The 21,742-nt window shown below is 38.7% G+C and overlaps 2 protein-coding genes across 11 annotated transcripts in view; one reads left to right on the top strand and one right to left on the bottom strand.

The window, feature by feature from the left end:
- Positions 1-1,776, bottom strand: part of ATP8A1 (ATPase phospholipid transporting 8A1) — a 221,078-nt gene extending 219,302 nt beyond the window's left edge. For 4 of the 8 annotated variants that reach the window (XM_070612931.1, XM_070612932.1, XM_070612929.1 and 1 more), the window contains exon 1: positions 1,532-1,670. Coding sequence is in view for 4 of the 8 variants with exons in the window: in XM_070612924.1 (XP_070469025.1) it covers positions 1,532-1,580 (49 nt within the window). In the remaining 4 variants the exon portion in view is untranslated. Of the gene's footprint in view, positions 1-1,531 lie in introns of all 8 variants that reach the window. The other 4 variants (XM_070612925.1, XM_070612926.1, XM_070612924.1 and 1 more) reach the window with 3 other exon arrangements.
- The window catches only part of LOC139082320 (uncharacterized), a 32,930-nt gene continuing 12,112 nt past the window's right edge, over positions 925-21,742 (top strand). For 2 of the 3 annotated variants that reach the window (XM_070612939.1, XM_070612940.1), the window contains exons 1-2: positions 929-1,784; positions 3,321-3,392. In XM_070612939.1, coding sequence (XP_070469040.1) covers positions 1,228-1,784; positions 3,321-3,392 — 629 coding nt within the window. In that variant the 5' untranslated portion in view covers positions 929-1,227. Of the gene's footprint in view, positions 1,785-3,320; positions 3,393-3,952; positions 10,382-21,742 lie in introns of those variants that run through there. The other variant, XM_070612941.1, reaches the window with a different exon arrangement.

Genomic DNA, 21,742 nt, shown 5'->3' with positions numbered 1-21,742 from the left:
TTATTTGAGAGAACAATCCCAACTGTTACCACTGTATTTGCACTACGTGTATGGCTCACTCAAATGATGATTAAGAAAATTCATTCATTTCATTCAGAAGTGTCAAAAGATACATTTTTTCACTGTGTACATTTTAAAATAACACCATCATTTATTCAAATGTGCATCTAAAACTGTAATGCCCTATATATTTTTCCATTATATTACAAATAACAACAAGTATGTAATAAATTCCTAAGTAGGACACGGGTCAGTTTTGACTCTTTTGTGGCCTCTCCAGAGCGGTTTCATTTAGCATTTCCTAAGCGCTGTGATCAGAAATCACAGATATTAGAGGCCAGTGCCCCTGTCTTTAACATGGGGACTCTGAGGAGGAAAAACAATAAAATGGACTGTCTCAAATCCCTAGAATCCTATGCTCCTAACTTCTGTATCTTTTATTCTAAAATCACTTTACCACCTGCCTCACATTAGAGGGCAGGATGGGGGAATGGTGGGAATCAGTGATGATGGCAAGATAGATTAGTTCTCAAAAAAACATGTTATTCCACCCTTTGTGGGATTCAAGGATGGGTTTACGGGAGAGAATAAAAGAGAAGAAAATAATACCCGAGATATGTACAATTGTGGCTTTGCCATGAACAAAATCAAGAAATATTAATGGAGTGACTGCAGCATGCTAGGCAGGATGCTGAGGGCTCCTCGGATAGGATGAAGAGAGTGTCTTGGTCCTCCAAAAGCTTACTTGCCTTTACCCTTTGGCATCTGTTGCTCATTGCTGATAAGTGTAGCCATTCAACAGCTGGCCCTGGGTGGAGCAGCTTCCACCTCGCTGAAGAAGTCAGCTCAGCTGGCCAAAGTGCGGGGACCAGACAAAAGGCAAAAAAAAAAAAAAAAAAAACCACAACGAAACCTCAGACCAGAGCCGGTGAGACTCCACTGCAGGAGGCAGAACTGCAGAGACTGTAATGCACAGTATCCGCTGAGCACCCAACCCCAATTAAGGCTCCTCGCGCTCGGAAGGCAAGGGGCTGGGGATCACAGGATCTTGCAGCCGGGGAAAGGCAAACCCACTCTTCGGGGGGACGTGGGGGGAGAGCTGCAAAAAGATGGGCGGCGGATTGGGGATCTGGTCACCGGAGTGAGGAAACTGAGTGGAGACGGGAGGTTTGCGCGCTAGTGGGGAGGGAGGTGGGCAGCGTGAGAGCGCTCGTTGACAGGGACCGAATGGTCACGCTGCGGTGCAAAGCAAGCCTTGGGGCTCCCGCTGAGGACACCAATGCCGGGGCTGGAGCTGGGAAGGGGTCCGCGAGCGCACTGCAGGCGGCGCAGGGAGAAGGGTCCGCCAGGGTTCACGCTCGACCGCCGGACTTGCCCTGGGGAAGTGGTGGGTCGGGCATCTCTTCCACAGCACACGCAAGCGCGCACGCACACACACACACACACACACTCACACACGCATGGCCCGACCCCAGGCTGGCTCCGAGCCACCTCCGCCCGCGCCCCGCGCGGGGCTGCGGCGGCTACTCACCCTCCGCGCGGGAGCGGATCTCCGACACGGTCCTCCGCATGGTGGGCATCGCGGCGGCCGCCGCAGGTGGGTCCTCAGCCGGGACTCTGCACCTGTCACGGCGCCGCGCCGGCGGGAGACCTGGTTCGCGGGAGCGCTCAGCCGCCAGCCGCGCGGGCAGCGCCACCCACCCAGGACAGCGCGGCGGCCGGGCGCGGCCCCCGCACGCCGGCTGGAGCAGAAGGAGGCGAGAAAGGCGGCGGCAGCGGTGGAGGTGAGGAGCGATCGGCGAGGGGCGGAGCGCGGGCGCCGGCGTCGGGGGAGGGGTCGCGGGCGCGCGCGCTCGCTCCCGCGGCAGCGCGGCGAGGAAGGCGGGAGACGGGCGGGGAGAGACCCGGAGGAGCCTCCTCCGCCCGCCCGGCTTCGGACCGTACCATCTCTGCGCGGGGAGGTGGGATCAGCGCCCAGCCTCCATCTCCCTCGGGCGCCCTCCCTTGGCCCCGCGACTGGGGCTTATCCAGTCCTTCCTCAACGCCTTTCGGACTTTCCCAAGTCTTGGCCGGAGAGGAATGGGTGCTCTGGCTCCTGCATCCCTGCGTATCCCCTCTCGCCACCCTCTGGCTTTTAATAACAATGGAGTCGGCCTTGGTCTGGAAAGTGGAGTTGGATCTGAGTGCGCAGGGGAGGGGCGAAAGGGGCTGGGACGCCGAGGGTTAAATCCCCGCCTGAGCAGTGGAAGGGCGCCCCTTGGTTGCCGCCGGGGTGGAATTCTAGCCTCCGTTTGCGGAGCCGCACTTGCTCCCTATCTGGCCCCCGAGCAACAGGCTCTGAGGCCCGGGGTTGCAGGGCGCTGGTGCGCCTACTGCCTGTCGTGCTTGCGTGCATCTGGGGTCGGCCTGCGCGTGGGTCCGGTGCATCCCGCTAGTGCGTGCTCTGCACCCTGACAAAGCTCTGGAATTGCAGTAAAATCACTATTGGGCCAGGTGTTCAAAAAGGACTTTTTTGTTTTGGGATTTTGCTTTTAGTAAAACCTGCAGGAAGTTGAGTGTAGTAGTATTACCTAAAAAGGGAAGGAGGATCCTAGTATAAAATCCATAAATATATTAAATTTTAATTAGTTCCATATCCAAGAGATCGTCATAACCTCCTTACCCTTTATTTTATATACTGAGATCCACACTAAGAAGTCATGAAAACATTTTTAATTTATTGCTGATTTCATCTTTAAGTTAGGATATAAGGTTTTCTGTCGTTTCTGGTGAGCTGCCTAAATGGCAAGAAAGGAATACGTTAAATTAGAAGCAGTTTGCTTCTTCCCTCATCGTGTGCTCTTCCTCCAGCACCCAACAGAAGAGGGCCTTACATGGAGGCCTTTTATGTGAACTGCTTTCAGATCCTGAAGGGAGAGATCTGGAGAGGTTTGACCAGAGAGATAAGTGATTATTCCCAAGCCTCAGGAAAAAATATAATAAAATCTACTAATAGCATCTTATCTCCGTTTGTGGTATTTCCTCAGCCTCCTGCAGGTAGCATTAGCTAATCAGAGCGCTGTCCTACATTAATACTGAGTCAGGCGGTTAATGCATATTTATGAAGAACCCACTCTACTTGGCCCTGATTCAGGGGCTGGGATTAGAACAAAGAAAATGTATTCCCAGTGTTCATGAAACATGGCAGGGTAGAGCAGCACTCAGGATAATGTGTTTGTTTCAGTGATGGTCATGATTTATATGTATGGTCTTTTAAAAGTAAGAAAGGAGCATACAGCCTTTTTGGGACTGTCGTCACTGGCCATCTTTATTCCTTCCAGGTCCGGGACCTCCCTGTATAAAGTAGGCTTCCTCTGGCTTGATGAACATGAGTCTGAAGCAAAATTAAAAGGGTAAGTACAACAAGGAAATAGTGAAAATTCAGCTTTAAAAGTTAGTGAACAGAAACCAGAGAAAATGCAGTTCTTTTATGATTAATATTTTAGGTACAGTTTTCTATAAAGCCAGAGCCAGTTTTTATTCAAAATCAGTGCACAGCAGCATGACAGTATTTGATTTATAAGCAATCATCTTTGTAATTCCTGGTGAGCCTTCAAATGAAGTTCAGTTCTCCTTATTTATAAATAACCATTAGTTAACTAAAGGGAGTTCCAGAGATAACCTCTGTTTTCTAAAGAGCAATCCATTTTATATATGTCTGTGATGTGTGTGTGTCCATCCCATTAACAACCCGTCAACAAAGTTGACAACATATGTCATTCATACAGGAAACGACAACGGTCTTTCATATAGAGAAGAAAAATGCGTGATGTAGTCTATAGTTTACTGTGCATCCTTTCTTAGATTTTTCTATCTGTTTGTCCATAGTGGGTAAGAGTATCACAATTAATTCATTTCTGAAAAACCGCTCATTCCTGATTGCTAGAAATAACCCACATTTTTATTGGTTCAGAAACCTGATTGAAAGTTGGGTATTGCACTAATCTGCATCTGCTGGATTTCAAAGTCCTCTCAAATCTTCTCATCTTCCATTGTAAGAAGTACAGTGTGCCAGCCCCTGGCAGAGAACCCTGGTTCCAGCAACATGACCTTGTCACAGAATCTGTAGTACAATTCAGATGTCAGCAAGATCATTTAAAGACTTTCAGATCCTATGACTACACTGCTGATGGACTTAGAAGGAAGAGGGTTATTCAAGGACAGCTTCTCCAAGGACCAGTTTTTATCATCCTCTGCAAAATATACATTGAATGCATAATAGGTGTGAGGTGCAGAGCTAGGTGAATGCTAGGTTACAAGGACGCTTTGTGCACATGTGGAAATTAACCAGCAATGTAACAAGATGGCTGATACCTAATGCCAAATAGACCAGGGGCACCAACTACGGACATTGAAAGAAGGGGAGATTCCAAGAGCTGGGGTGATCAACAGAGTTGGGCTAGGTCTTGAAGTAGGGCTTAAGGCTGTAGAAATGAAAAGGAGGCATCATTCCAGATAGGGATTCTTGGCATATAGCAAGCACTCAACAATGATTGTTTAATGAATATTTGAGGTAAATGGAATGGTAGAAAAGCATATATATTTGGAAGAAACAAAAAGACCAATTTGACTGCAACAAATGTTCTCATTGTGAATCTTTACACTTTAAAAGGGTGAATTCTGTGTTATATGAATTATATCTTAATAAAGCTGTTAAAAAAATTATCTTCAGAGGTGTCAGCCACAAAATTATCAAGTGCAGAAAGTCAAGAAGAGATGTCAGAGGATATTCCTACCTTGATGGGTTTCCACTTTACGTAATGTTACCTGAGTTTGTTGTTGGTTGGGGTGCTAAGGATTAATAATTTGTCCCCTGGGAGGAACTCATAGTCGAGTAGGTGAGAGTGTCATGCTCACTAATTTACTAACTTATTATACAGCCAGAAGTCCTTTGGGAATTTGTGGCCTAAAGATGGTTATAGACATGCGTGAGAACCCTGCTCCTGATTGAGACTGAGGTCTGGAAACTTGATGACCACACTACCGTGAAATGCAGACATTGAACAGTGCTGGCCACTATAAATTCTTTTGCAGAAGTACAAAATAATTGGGTAAATTAATCTTAAATTTTAGATAATTACAGCTTTTAGTTTAAAACTGAGGTTAAGATATAAAATTCTATCAAATTGCAAAGCTACTTGGTTATTGTAAGGAAAGATGCTTATTACCTTTGGTGCATAGTTGTTATATTGGTTCAGTGGATAGTGTATGGTTAAGGTATTGTTATAACATTAGATTGTAAGGCACTTTCCCCAAGTCTTCCTGTCTTAACTGCTCTCTTTCTGTTGCCATCCCTTACGTGCATACCCCTCCAATACACCAGCCAGATCTTTAGGTTCTGTTTCTAACATATATCTTAATTCTGTCCACTTCTCTTCATCTCCACTTCTACCACTCTTGTACAGGCCACCATCATCGCTCACCTCCAGTAGACTCCTAACTGATCCCCCTGCTTTTATTTTTGTCACCCATTTATCTCACAGGAGCCATTGTTATTATTATTTTAAAAGTCAAATCTGTTTATTCATTTCTTCAGACTCTTCAGTGGCTTCCCATGGCACTTGGAAGGAAACCCCAACCCTTTATGATGTCCTTACCTGCCTCTCAGACTCATCTCCCTCTACTCTTTCAGTTGGTCATTGGGCTCGGATTATCCCAGCCCACCCCAGCTAATATTGCCTCACTTCCCCCAATGCTAGCCACCACCACATTGCCTTGTTCTATTTTTCTCACAGCACTTATCTCTATCTGAAGTTTTTTTATTTGTTTACCTGTTTATGATCACTTTTTTGTTGTTAGTGCCATGGAGTGGATTCTGACTCCTAGCAACCCTGTGTACTGCAGAGTGGAACCCTGCCAGGTATTTTTGTGCCATCCTCTCACCTTCTGGCACTATATCAAACAATACTCTGCTGCTATTCATAGGGTTTTCATGGCCGGTTTTTTCCAAAGTGAAAAGGTCCTTCTTCTAGTCTGTCTTAGTCTGGAAACTCCGCTGAAACCTGTCCACCATAGATGACCCTACTGGTATTTGAAATATAGGTGGACTAACTTTCAGCATCACAGCACAAGTAGCCACCATGGTATGACAACAGACAGATGGGTGGTGTCGTTTCCTGACTGGGAAACGAAACCTGACTGCAAATCTTAACCACTAGACCATTATGACTGGCTTTTATGATAAATAGGTCTTGCTACATTTGTCTTTCTTGTTACAATTTGTCTAACTTTAAGAACAGTGTCTGTCATATAGTGCAGGATCAATAAATATTTGTTGAATGAGTGAATGAACTGAAAAATATGTGTACTGTGAATGATCTGGTTCCCTAAGATTGGAGACTGGAAGTTAGTAGAAGAATAGGTAGCATTCTGTTTGAGGAGATAATAAATTATACCGTTTATAGGCATATATGCTCAAATATTTTACTTTACCAGAGTTATTTACATGAAATAATGTAGAGTGTATTTACTAGGCAATACTTGATATCAGAAAAATCTTGTGAATACCATATTGGCTTTTGTCAAAATTAAGTGATTAAATTTTAAAAATGAACTGATTTCAACTAGAAGCTCTAAATCTATTGTCATTGAGTAATCCAGGCATTTATTCTTACCCCTAGTGATAAAATCAATACTCTTCTCTCATGCCTGTGATTCATTTCTCACAACTGTATGATCATTCTCTTTTCAGACACCTTAGCAAGGTTTTAATTCAAAGTTATAATGTCTTTAAACATTATTATCTTCTTCTTATATTGGGAATTTCCAACAAAAAAAGTACAATGATTTTTTTCTTCATTATAATTGAAAATACTCTGCTCCTATTTAAATGAAACTAGAGTTTTAAAGTATGGAGTTGTGTTATGTGAAAGGATGCTCAATAGAAATTTTTAAAAAATATCCTCCAGTATATTTAAAATAACATTCAATTCACACACAGTCTTTTAGGAAAAACATTTACAGAATATTTTACTCAAGAAGTAAATGAACATTCAAGGGAAAACAATCCTAGTGTTGAGATCTTAAATTCAAACATAATTTCAAATTGATGGTAAGGGACTAATTAAATGATATGATTTTTACTTCAAAAATTTCCTTGCTACCAGAGCCTAGAAGTGAAAATTAATAATTAATAGTGCTGTTTCTTTTCTAAAAGTTAACAAATAACATTCCAGTAGTGCTGATCCCCTGTAAAATATTGTGAAATACTTTATAAACTTAATGGATAATACATTTAGCATAATATTGTCATGGATTGTGACCTTTTAAAAAGCAGTTTTATTGAGGTATAACTGATACATAATAAACTTCATATGTTTAAAGCGTAGAATTTTACAAGGTTGGGCATATGTATATACCTATGAAGCCATCACCACCTTCAAGATAATAAGCATATCCCTCACTTCCAAAAGTTTCCTCTTGCCCTTTAGTATTGTTGTTATGTGTTACTAGAGATGAGTTTTCTCCGTGTATTCAACACAATTTGTTGAGTGCCCACCATTTTCTAAATACTGAGCTGGATGTTGGAGATTGAGTGGTCAGCTACAACACATAGGTTCCAGGCCCTTATAGAACTTATTACATTAATCAAATAATTATGTAAATAAATAAGTATAAAATCACCACTGTATATCATACTCTAAAGGAAAGATAGTCTACACCTATATATATTGATTGTACTTCACTGTATTTATTCTTACAATACTCTTCTCTCATGCCTGTGATTCATTTAAGTGTCCTTAATCTTATGGGCTAGAACTTAGACACATAGCCACACCTAGCTGAAAGGGAGTGTATTTCTGGGCTTTCCCCCTTACATCTGGAACTCTTTAAAGTTGTTTATGTGTGTATTTGTAAGATACATACAAATGTACCTTAACATTTTGTTTCTACTAGATGTTATGGCTTTTATTTTGAAAAGAGTGTGATGTTTGTTATATGGAAAGGATAACCAGTGAAGACAAATTCTATTATAAAATATTTCCTTGATGTTGACCAGAAAGCCAATATTGGAAATGAAAAGAAAATCCCAAGAAAATCTCACTCTTTTTTTCTTGCCTTGTCACATAAGGTGCTATCTCAGGGAGGAAAGGTGATAATATTGAAGTAAAAAGTATTGGAAGAGACAAAAAAACCCATAATTTTTATTAAAAATTCAGTATAGCAGTAAGTTAGATAATTAATATGATTATCAAATGCAATTTTGTAATTCCATGACTTTTCATTTAGAAAGAATGCCAAGCTCAAACAAGATGGCTTCCTGATTAATTGAAATAACCCTTTGCTTTCAAATATGAAATATTTGCCAGTCGTGTATGGGCCTCTTGGATGATATATCCTCTTCTCAGGTTCGTAATTCACTGCAGTGTTTAGCAGATTTACTGGAAAATCACAATGGTTTTTTTTTTTTCCTCTGACCCCAAAAGATCTCAGAAACAGTATCTGCTAGAAAGAGGAATCATTTGTCACTGTAGATTCTTGCCAACTTTGAACTCTGAGGAAATCCACCACATTGAGAAAGAGAATCAATACGTAACATAGGGTTGCATTTTAGTATTTGCCCCAAAGAAAAGAAGCCAGGTGGGAAACACTGCAAAGAAAAGATATAAAGGAAGTAAACTGACTGTAGATTCAAGGCCTGCGGAAGCTGGAGACATTGGTGGTGAGAGCGAAGTGATCTAGTGCAGAGCCCAAGAATAGCGCCTTGGACCTTTTGTATAGATCTGCTTGCCTGTGCTCGACTTTAAATGTCAGCTCCACTTGCCTGCCTGTTTTCTCTTGTCTACTTTTTATTTGGTCTGAACTCTTAAAAACTGACCCCAACCTGTTAAAATTGGAACCTCTTTCCTCCTGTTCCTGGATCCATGCTATTCTGACTCCAGCTTGCCTCCCATGCTTTCAGAAGCCATATACCCTCCAACTGAAGCAGCTGCCATCTCTTGCCTGCATAGGCTCTCAAAGTTTCCAATGCCAGTTGGTTTAATCTTGTGCCTAGTTCTGGCCCCTGTTGGCTTCTGACTTCTTCTTGATCTAAAATGACAGTGTGGGAGGCAAAGGGAGACCCGTAGCTTGGGCAATACTGAGAAATAAATTTGAATATGTACATGGGAACCAAATTATGGAGGACCATGCAAATCAGCAGAGGTGACAGAATGAATGCACAAAGTGAAAGGGAGTCATTAGAGGCTCGGGGACACAGGATAAAATTGTGTTTTAAAAAGACCCTTGTAGTGGTAACAGAATATGGAGCATGGGTTAGAAATAAAGAGACCAAGCTGGAGATGACAAAGATCTGTTCAATTAGCAGAGGAAATGGTGATTAAAAAATTAAGCTTGTATGTAATACGAGACATTTTTAGCAATATTTTTAGCACTCTGGAGAGTAAAGGACAGTAGTCTGTGTATCTGGGAAAAAACCACAGATAATCTTCTCTGTGTAGTTTATAGATATAAGTATAGATATAGATGTGTCTATATTTGAACTTTTTAGATGTTGGGTCAATTTCTTATTGAATCAGAAATTCTGACATTGAGAGAAGGGAGGTTACCTTTGTTACTTCCTTTGAAAGATGCTAAATTTATGTTATATTTGAGCATATGCTTAATTATTGAAAGTGCTTTATTTATCTTTTAATGCTACTAGAGCTTTCAGTCTGAAAAAATGTATGATTAATCTAAAAACTTCATTGGCATCAATGCTGATTTAATGAAAAGAAGTGGAATCAGAAGACCTGGTTTGTGTCTCGATTCTGGCCCTTTCTAGTGGTTTGACCTTGAGAATGTCATTAAAAAACCTTTCTGAACTTCAGATTAGCTTAGTGGGTTAACATGCAGGCTCTGCAATCAAACTACTGGATTCAGATCCAGGTTCTACCACTTAACCGGTGGTAAACTTTGGCCAACTTACTTAACTTCTCTGTGCCTCAATTTATTCATCTATAAAATGGGCAATAGTTATAATGCCTATTTTATAGGAATGTTGTGAGGAGTATGTGAGGTCACTTACTGCAATATCCTATACAAATTTTAGCTACTATTATTATCTTTTATCGCTCCCACCATGTTGTTTTGCTGAGTGGCATAAAATTAAATGATTTTAGGTACTAGAGGCATTTTCCTCAATAATGCTTTTCTTTGTATAGTCTAATAACACAAGTTCACTTAATCTATCATTGTATGACAAATGGCATACATGTTAGGTATGTAATTTTAATGCAGGATTCTATTTGTTGGTTTCAAGAGACTTGTTGCAAGAATGCTATTAGTAATATTTATTAAAATGTTAAAACAAATATGCCTCTCTATGTCATTTAGAATAAGGTTTAACTGCATTTAATGGAAAACCCCCAAATAACAGTGGTTTAAACAAGGTAAAAGTTTCTTCCTCTGCCATATAAAGGAAGTCTGAAGATAGGCTCTATACTGTCATCAGAAATCCAGGTCTTCCCTTTCTGCTCTGCCATGCTAACATATGGCTTCCATCCTCAAGGTCAGCTCATGGTCCTAGCTGGCTTCTGGTGTGCCAGCCATAATATCCACATTGGAAGATGGGGAAAGGAATAGGATAAAAAGGGACCCCAGCATGCTGAGTCAGATCTCTTTAAGCATCCATTCCTGAAGTTTCACATAAAAGTTATGCTTGTATCTTATTGGCTAGAACTTAGACACATAGCCATACCTAGCTGAAAAGGAGGCTGGTAAGTTTAGTTTTTTGTTTAGCCAGCAATGTACCTAGATAAAATTTGAAGTTCTGATACCAACGGGGAAACAGAGAATGGATTTAAGGGTAGGCAGCCAGTGTTCTTGACCATACTTTTCCATAAATCTCAGAATCATTCTCAAGGTTGCATTATTAAAATGCTGGAGTTCTTCATCGACATAGTAACAAAACTATGTTTTGTTCAAATTGTGTTGTTAAATATTTATAAGAAAAAGAATTTTCTTCATCTTAAAACAAAAAGGTTTGATGAAACAGGTTTTAAACTGCTGGGGCTTAGCAAAGAGTTTATTAAATACTTATTGAATAGAATATTGAATTGTGTACAGTAGAAAACAGAGGGAGAAATTAATTTAATGAGGTAGTCAGTTATTAAGGTGACTTTCTAGTTAAAAACAAGTAGAATCTTAGGGGTAAATAAGAGACTCACAAAGCAAGGGATGAAGCAAAAACGTAGAAAGATCTTCTATTTCAGTTTTCTCTCTGTTTAAATCAGAAAAGTGAAAAAAATAAAAGAACTAGAGATTTTTGAAGAGAGATGTTGCATAATAGCCTTTTGGGAATAGCATTTGGGAACATCACAGTGCACAGACTACACTATGAGTGAAAAAGTCCATACCACGTTAGGAAGCTACTGTGGCCATCTTGTCAATGGGAGTTTCCTGTGTTGCTGAGAATGGCTTTTGGATCCCAAAAGGATTATCCAAAGCAAACTTTATTTTTAAAAATTAATATTCAACTACTCAGCTGTAAAAAAAGATGAAATCTTGCCACTTGCAACAGCATGGATGGAACTTGAGGGTATTATGCTAAGTGAAATAAGTCAGAGAAAGTCAAATAGCATACGATCTCATTCATAAGTAGAAGATAAAAACAACAACAAACATATAGATACAGAGATTAGATTGGTGGTTACCAGAGGGAAAGCTGGGAGGGAAGAGGGCAAAAGGGGTGATAGGGCACATGTATACAGTGATAGATGGTAATTAGTCTTTGGGTGGTAAACATGATATAGTCTACACAGAAACTGAAATGTAATGCTGTCCATCTGAAATTTACATAATGTTATAAACCAATGTTATCACACACACACAAAAATCTCAGAACAGAGCTGTAGCCAACATGTGCAGTGAATGACTAATAAACCTTTGTTGTTGTAAGCCAAAAAAAAAATGAATTTTCAATTTATTAAATTTGTATGTTAAAAACATAGGTCTTTCTTAAGCTTTGAAATTCAGCTTAATCATTTTATTCTACTTAAAAATCTAGAAAATTTTGGGGCTGGCCCCGTGGCTGAGTGGTTAAGTTTGTGCGCTCCGCTGCAGGCAGCCCAGTGTTTCGTTGGTTCGAATCCTGGGCGCGGACATGGCACTGCTCATCAAACCACGCTGAGGCAGCGTCCCACATGCCACAACTAGAAGGACCCACAACGAAGAATAAACAACTATGTACCGGGGGGCTTTGGGGAGAAAAAGGGAAAAAAATAAAATCTTTAAAAAAAAAAAATCTAGAAAATTTTAAGAATTGCTTTTAAGGAGGTGGTTGATTAATGTTTAATTCCATTCATAAACTAAAACCCCCTTAAACATCTTAAACTGCACTTAGGAAGTTGATAAATTTTGTTTTCTTTTAAGTCCTTTAGTCATCTGAAAGAGCCTTTGAAGTACTAAAGTAACCATTATAAGATAAATTTAACTTATAAAAGCAAGTCTTAGGTTTTCTTAAATTTTCTAATATTGATGGATTTCAACATAAAATCTTTGATATAAATCAATTATACTGTCTCATCAATTTAATTTGGAATCACAAGGATGAAATATTTTTGTAATAGGTCAAATTCTCTTAAATACATTTGTTATTTCTAAACCTTACTAAAGAATATTAGTACAATAGGTTCGATTTATTTAATCATATATATTTAATTTGCCAGGTTTAAAGCTACTACTTCTCTTGGAAACAATTATGTTATCCAGACAATTTTAGGGTTAGCGTTCCAAGCCCCTTTAGAGGTTACACTTTCAATTGGCTGAGTTGACGATTAATCAGAGGTGTCATCTGGGACGCTTGAGCTCTAGAACTACGGATACCCTTGACATTTTTCTTACATCTTTGGCTGTCAATGGGCCTTACTCCTCTAGATTCATGTCATCCATTATTTAATACTTCTCTCCATATTCAGAAGTCCACATTTGGTCCATTTGATTGGTTTCAACTAATTTATTACTGTATGATTCTATTTTAAATTCTTTTCATATTTTTTCCTATCTGTTAGCACTCATGTGTATAGTTCTTTTAATGACATTGGATTGGATTTTGTTTATCTTCCAAGGCTTTTTCTAATTGGTCGCTTTTAGTTTTAAGATCTAAGCTTACAGTCAAGGGACCCAGAATGAGAGTGGTAGCAGTTGGAATGGAAACAAAGGGAGAAATAGAGAGTAGATGTTAAAGTTGCAGATGGATTCTTAGAAGAGAAAACATTGAACAAAGACCCTAGAGGTGAAGTGGCGCTTGGCAGTTCAAATCCTCCCTCCATATTCCCCTCCCCCGACAACTCGCCTGCAGTTTTTAGGGGTAGATGATGGTATGCTGTCCTACTGACCCCTATGAGAACCCACAAGCTAAAATATTTATCTAGGCTAACATATGGAAAAGCTGTAATTCCATAGTTTCCCCTGGGTCTTTTGGTGGCCATAATTTGGCAAACAAGGTCAGACAGTTCTGTTGTTTGAAAAGATGGATTTTTCTTACTCACCAGCAGGCCCCTCCCTGCATTTTGGAAACTGGAGGATAAATATGAGAGTGGTGGTTGGAATGCACATTAATAATGAAAAGTGTTGTCTCCTTGCTGAAAGAGGAACTGTGTGAAGATTATTCCATTTTTAGGGAACTATCTCTTTTTCAGTATGAATCTACTTTGTGTTGTCTCTGAAAATCACTCCTTGTCCTTAGGGTGTGTGAGCATGTTAGAAAAAGAGAGAGAGGTGTGCAAGTTTGATACAACTGTTACTTTTTAATTGAGCAGGAAGAATTTGGAGGCATGTTGTTGCCTCACACCAATGGCAGGATGTCATACCAGGCAGGTCCTTAAAGTACTACTATTCATCCCTCTACAACCCTCCCTCTGTTTATTTCATTCTGTACTGAGTTGTTCAGTCTTTGGGAAATAGGTTACTGTGTCCAGTGTATTGCACTGGTTTTGAAAGGATGAGGCTTTCCTTAGATAGAAATGGAAGTTGGCACTGAAGGTTTAAGCATTTAGGGGGAAAAGGAAGAATGGACAGCAAGACAGAAACTAGAGTATGCCCTCAAAGAGACTCCCTGTGAAGGGCTTAAGCTGTTTTTTCTTCCTTTCCCCTTGGACTATGGAAACATCCTATTTACCTTAATGTTTTACAGTATAAATTTTAAAAATAATTTTGACATATTTCAGATGTACAGAAAGTTGCTGGAATATAACAAAAAAGTTGTTAGAATATAACAAAGAACACTTTACTATATTTATTTTATCCTTCTCTCTCTTTCTCTTTGTTGTTTTTTCTGAATAGTTTTAGAGTAACTTGCTGAGATGATACCACTTACTCCTAAATAATTCAGTGTGTATTTTCTTAAAACAGATGCATTGTTTTACATAACCACAATAGAATGATTAAAATCAGGAATTTAGTATTAAAATGGTACTAGTATCTAATCTACAGACCTTATTCAGATTTTATCATTTGTCCCAACAGTGTTCTCCAGACCGTGTGTTACATTCAATTGTCATGTCCCTTTAGTGTCCTTAAATCTGAACCAGTTTTCCAGTCTTTCTTTGTATTTCATGACATTGACATTTTTGAAGAGTACAGGCTAGTTGTTTTATAGAATATCCCTCAGTGTGAGCTTGTCTAACGTCTCCTTGTGGTTTTGGCAGGAATGCTACAGGACTGATGTGTTCTTCTTAGTTCATCTATCAGGAGGCACGTGATGTGGATACCCTGTTACTGATGATGTTAACTTTGATCACTTGGTGGCAACTGCCAGGTTGCTCCACTGTAAGGTTACTATTTATCCTTTTGTATTAGTAGTATCTAGTGGGGAGACTAGTTTTACAATTTTAATAAGTCATACAGTGTAATTCTACTCTGCATATTTGGAAAAGAAGTTTTGTTTCTTTTTCTTTTTTTCCAGGTCTACTCCTTACTTGTCTACTTGCCTACTCTCAGCTCTGCCTCTGTTACCTACCTGTTACATCTCTCTGGTCTAGGCCTGTCTACACTGGCTTTAACAGAGTATTAAGGGGTTAAGAGGAGGACCCACAATTCCCATTACTCCCCCATCTCTTCAATTCCCAGAACACAACTGTAAAAACTACCTGAAATGTGCTTCATTGAGAGTTTTGGGGGTTACTGAAAGGTATTATATAAAATGCAGAATAAAAGGATGTTTCTTTTTAAATTTATGACATTTAAAAAAGCTTTTTCTGCTGAATAATTTACCTTTGTTAGAAAAGACATTGAGGTAATTTATACTCTAGACCTTACATACTCCTCTTCTGTTATGTAGGAAGCTTAGTTCCTGCCTGAGATCAAAGTCGCTAAACTTAACAAAAACACTATTATGAATGAACATTAATTCTTTAATATTATTATACATCTAGTAAAAGCTCACAGTGCTTTCACTTTTAGCAATTCTTTGCAGATAAGTTGGATATAAAGCTATGGAAAATTTTCTCATTGTAGAAAAATTCCTAATATTGTCATAAATGAAAAGTCATGGTGAAAGGAAACATTTTCCTCTGACCTACAAGAAATCTTGTTGCTCCTAGTTTTTCTCTGTAGATTAGATAGTAGAAACATTTATAGAGTAAAACAGAGGTATGTCCTTTTCAATGTCTTTTTCTAGAGCTTATTAGATAGGATGTTCAGGGAATGTGTGTGTGAGAAATGAGATGCCATTTTCAGTGAGAGGTGATGAGAGGAGTAGCATGCTTATTGAAATTTCCATTCTGCCAAAAACCTGGTCCAATGAATATTTCATCCAAAATAATAAGGAAAGCTAATCTCATGTTCTCTCAATTTCATCTTAGACTTCATTGGGAAGTAAATAGGGAGGTTTTTGTTTTTTTTTTGTTTTTCGTCATAACACAGTATGTCTTGGAACTACTGACAATTGAGATTGTTGAAACAATGAGTGAATTATTTGAATTGGTCAATTTGAAGAAGCCTAAAGAATTTGGTAGGCATTCAAAAGCCAGAGATTGAACGAGCTAAGCCTAAAATTGATCTGTCTTGCAGCTTTCTGTCCAAAAGACTGCTTCCTTTTGTTGCAACTTTGGAGTCTGAACTCTCTTGTTTTGAGCACTGAGAAGTTTTGAAAGCCCTGACAAATACCCAATAAAATCTGTCAAGCGGAGTCAAGGAACCTTCCTCCCATCCAGACATAGGCATCCAGGCAACTTGCTCAGGCATATGGAGTGCAATTCGGAGCAATGCAGCCTGTTCCCCTAGAGTCCTGTTCTCTTATTTCCTCATGGTACATTCAACTATCTGAGCATCTGACTCAGACACAGCAGAGATACTGTTGCAGCCGGAGGGTAAGAGTTTCTTCTGTTATCCTGGAACACCCTTGTACTGAGAACATTAGAAGCTGAGAAACTCAATGAATTTTCCCACTGTTTGCATTTCTCATTAGCTCTTCCTGCCTGTGTTTCCTCCTATCATTTTAGAGAGAGCAGCTATCCCACTCTTCAGGCTACTAGTTTGTCTGTGGATTCAGTTGGGTGACTTTAATGCATACAGAAGAGACGCTTATAGAGCAGGTGGCAGAAATAAGGATAAGATCTTTTGTTTTTCAGATCCTTTGGAGAATGGGCTCTTCCATGTAAGTGTACTTTTCTAGACAGCTGAAACTTCTGCCTTAAACATCAAAATTTGTTTTTAACTTTGATAAATGGTATAGCGTAGTGGTTAAGCATGCAGACCGAGGCAGATAGTTTGTGTTTAAGTCCTGACTCTACTGTATCTAGCTTTGTAACTTTGGGCACTGTACTTAATCTCTCTTGCTTCAGTTTCCTCAACTGTAAAGTGGGGGTAATAATAGAATCTACCTTATAGAGTTCTTGTGAGGATTAAATGGGATTAAATGAGCTAATATATGTAAAGCATTTAGAACAATGCCAAATACATTGAGTCACAGAAGAGTTGTTATTAGTTTAATCATTCGTATACAAATTTTGATATAAAATGGTACCCACCTTCTTGTTTTATTTTATGAAATATGTTGAACATTGAATACTCAGTGCCTTCATACACAGAAATAACATAGTCATGCCTTAAGACAGTGCTATGAAGATGTTGATGATGAAATAATAGCTAATATTGTTTATTAAGCAGGTTTCATGAATGTTATTGGTAATCTCTACAATGAACCTCTAAGATAGGTAAACTTATAAATAGGCTTAAAGATTTAAGTACTTGCCCAATTTCATGCAGCTGGTAGTAGAAGATTTGAGATGCAAACTCAGGTCTGTGTGATGTCAGAGCTGGTGCACTTGGTCACCTCACCACACTGTCTGGTGGCTAGGACTCCTTGTCTCCACCTCAGTGTTTCTCAGACTTCAGCATGCCTTAGAATCACCTGGAGCACTTGTGAGAACACTTGCTAGATTGCTGGCCTCCACCCCAGAAGCCGAGAATTTGCATTCTAAGTTGCTAGATGATGCTAAGATGCTAGGTGATCCAGAGATCACACTGTGAGAACTGGCTCTCCTACACCAAATGACTCCAGACTCTTTTTAATACCAATTTTTTTTAGTGTCCCTTTACTGTCAGCTGCCACTTGATGCTATCAGTGTGTTCTTTTGCTTTCAAATACTATGAGGCGCACATTCAACTGTTTTAAAATCCTCTGTAGCCCCCCCTCGTTGGGTATTAAATTTGTGGATTTTATGGCAGTAACTGCTGTTTAGAGTTTCCTTTCACTCGTTGCTGAGTTCCCTGGAGCATTTGGTTAATTAACTCTGCCAGGAGCTTGACTTATTTCCTTGCATATTGCTTCTTTTCATTTTAATATAGGAAAAATATTGAGTAACTAAGTTTAATGGATTTAAAATCTCTGTGGCATGACCCTTTTTTCTCCTCAATGTTGAGGGCTTTATATCCATTGGAGATTATTCTATAATAGAGCATAGCAAAATCCAGCACAGCCCTGACTTGGTTCTTAAGCCTTCTCAACTCAGGAATCTCGTTCCAAGGACCTGGTGTTTTTGTATCTACCTTCTTGTTTTATATCTACTTCTTCATATCTAGTCCTGTCGTTTATCAATATAGTTCTAAAATCCTATATCAGCCATGGAATGGTCACAGAATTAGGTCTAACAAGATTTTTGTTCTTGGTAGAACTTTCTTTTCTTTTATGGTAACAGAGTAGATTCTTGCTTCCTGCGCTGCTCCTCCTTAGCTTAACAGTATAAGAAGCCAGAAACTCAAAATTCTGTCTTCCTCTGATGTGATGGATCCCTCACTCTGTTAGAGTATAAATAACTCTGGGTGTCCTTCTGTGAGAAACTGGATCATACTAGGGAGCAGTGTTGACTTGTTTGCTCCTTGAACTCATATTTATCTTTTGCATTGCTTTTTGGGCCGTTTAGCAGTGAACCAAAGTAAATACAACTTTAAACAAAGCCCAAGTTATCATTCTAGACCAAACTTTGTGGTCTGGCTAATTCACATCCCTTCACCGTTTACTATTATAAACCTGTATTTTTGTTTCTATATTGTTAAACACTTGGAAGATAAGCCCCTCTTACATTACCCTATGGCAGTCATATTCCAAGCCCACTCTGTACCTACCTCTGGACTTCATATTGAAAGAGAAAAATTAAAATTTATTTTTTTAAACCTCTGTACATTGGTGTTTCTGTTACTTTTAACTAATACATTCCTTAGCTGATTCTCTCATATAATCAGAAACCTGTAAGGTAGGACTATTCTAGAGTTGGTTAATTTAGTGACTCAACAAAATCATCAGAAACCTAGACTCTCACCATCTTTCTACTCTTCCATTCCCTGCGTGACAGCAGATTACCTCATGGTTGCTTGATAACTGCAGCAGTGTCAGACATCACACACTCTCATATTATGTCAGAAGGAAGGAAAAAAAGAAACCTTTCTATCTTGGGTCTCTTTTTAAGAAAAGGAAAACATTTGCCGAAGTCCCTCAGCAGACTTTTCCTTGTGTCTCATTGGACAGAATTGGGTCACATGCCCATGCCAAACCAAATGTTTGCCAGGAGATACAAAACAACCATGACTGGCTCTGGCCAGTGGGGTGTCACCCACTGGAGAGGGAGATGGGTCTTGTCTTCTCTGAACAAAATGGCTCCTTGGAGGACAACTCAAGTTTCTGTTAGAAGGAAGAAGTGGAGTTGCTGGGATAGCAACTGACAGTGTCTACCACTGAAATATCACTGGTCCCTTTGACCTGAGTCGCTTTCATGGACTCTTGGACCACTTGGGAGAGAGTGGTCCATAAAGAGTTATTGGATGTTCTGGTAATCTGATGTATGGGAACCAAAACTTATTTATATTTGGACAAGTTAATTTAATTGGGAAGTGAGTGTTATGTAATCTTGTAGAAGAGTGCACAATAATCAACTCCTGCCTAAGAGAGATAAAGCTACAGTTAGAAAAGGCGTTTTGTTTTAAAGATAATCATTAAAAACATGCAACAAAACAGCCTATGTAAAAGACTTACTTCCACTTTCTCTTTTGAATAACTTTAGCTTTTGGAGAATAATTCCATTCTAAGTCAAGTACGTTAATACAAATACTTGAAAACTGAGAGGCTGCAAGAAATGAGAAGAAAGTGAGATGGTGCGAATTCCTAGCAATTGTTTATTTTTGAGGTGAAGGTTTGAGGTGATTCTTAATTAAGTTGTGCAGAGCCTTGCTGGGAAATTGGATCTCCACCCTCAGGTTTGTTCACTGCAGGAGTTCACAAGCCTTGCCTTAGTGATTTGTAATGATGGCTGAAGAGCCTGGCAACCTCAGAACATGAGGGCTGGGTTCAAAAGAACACAAAGGACTCTAGAGTTTTGTGATTAGAAGATAATTTTTTATATATTTACAAATGAATAGAACTAGGTAAATATAACACAAATAAGTCAGGTAGGCTTATCTGAGTAAAATCATGAAACAGACAATAATAAACTATGTATGTTTATTTTGGAGGCGTCAACTTGAAAAGATAGGCATATTGAGTCCAGCTATCACTCAAGGCAGAATTAACAGTAATTAATTTTTGCCTCATAAAGAGATTATTTTTTCCCCCTTGCTAGTGGTTCCTGATGGTAGTCTGTATAACTTCCTTAAGATCTGCATTGGCGTATTTGGTATAAGATGTGCCTTCTCATTAGTATGTACCTACAGAACTTAGGAATGTTTTGTCCTTTCAAAAGTCATTTTCTTATTCTTCAGTTCTTGTTAGATGGCCAGACAGCTACAAAATGATGTAATATTTTATATCAACACAACTGTTAAGGAAGTATTTACCTATTTATCACTTCGCATCTATAATTTTATTTTTAAAAATTTAATGTGAGTTTGTACTTTTAACCAATAACAGGGAAAAAGCAAATCAAACTTGATTTTATCACAGAGTATTTGGGCAAGAAAAGGACCCATTTATAGCCACAGCTACTTAGCATCCAGTTCTCCTTAAGACATTCTCCCAGGCATCCTGCTTCCTGTCAACCTAATGCAGGACGCCATACTTCTCTTCTAATCCTAAATATATATATACGAATCCTGGGCTCAAATTCAAGCTCTACCACTTACTAGAGTGTGACTTGGGGGAAGATACTTAGTTTCTTTTTGTCTCAGTTTTCTCACCTGTAAAATGGGAGCTAATAATATTATTTATCTCTTGGAATTGTTATGACGATTAGATTAATTAACATAGATAATGTTCTTATAACGGTGTCTGGCCTAATAAGCACTCAATAAGCGTTAGCTTATATTATTCCAATAATTATATAGAAGACATTAAAAATAATATAATTCTTAATACTGGCAAAAGCTATAAGATGGCTATAGTCTGTTAAAGATTTTTATGGAGAAAATTATAAAACATTAAAAAATATTTTATATACATTACATATAAGACCTGAAAGTGGAGAGATGCTATGTTCATAGACTCCCGTATCATAATGATGTAAAATCTAAATTAAATTGTAAACAAATTCATTTCCAGGCAAAATATCAATTAGATTTTTTTTTTTTTTGCCATGAAATTTGATGAGCTGCTCCAAAACTTATATGGAAGAATAAAGATCCAAGAATAAACAAGACAAAGATCCAGATTGGGGGAATTACCTTACCAGGTATCAATACTCATTATAAAACTGTAGTAATTAGAACAGTGTGCTCTTGGCCAGAGACAAACTAAAAGGCCAATGGAGTTGACAAGAGAATTCAGGAAACATCAATATAAGTGGAAACTTTTATTTAAAAAAGTGTAATGTTACAAATCAGTGAGTGAAGAATAAATAAATACCGTAGGGACAATTGGCTATTCATATGTAAAAATTAAAATATTTCTCTACTCAAACTGTGTAAGAAAGAATAAAGAGAAGATTTAAATGTAAACATATTTTTAGAAAGAACAGGGAGTATACAGCCCAAAGTCATGATAATGAGGTGATAGAGTAGGGGTGGGGGTAGGAGAGTAAGCTGGAACTGGAGAAGTTCAAGTACTGATATCTAGAATGATTTCTTTTTTTTAAAAGATGAAGTAACTATGAAGAGCTGGAATATGGAAGTTTGCCATCTCAGTCATTATATTTTTGTGTTTTCAAAATTTCACAGAATGAAAATGTAAAAAATGAAAAATAAAGAAAATGACAACTCTGTAATTGACAAAGACTTTTATTTTTAGGACTGAATTTTTGAGAACTTTCATAAAAAAGATTTGGAGCACCCCACACATATCAAGTCAGCATTTATATCA

This window comes from Equus przewalskii, chromosome 3 (genome assembly GCF_037783145.1).
Source record: "Equus przewalskii isolate Varuska chromosome 3, EquPr2, whole genome shotgun sequence".
Lineage (NCBI taxonomy): Eukaryota > Metazoa > Chordata > Mammalia > Perissodactyla > Equidae > Equus > Equus przewalskii.
This window is presented reverse-complemented; position numbering and strand designations above follow the sequence as displayed.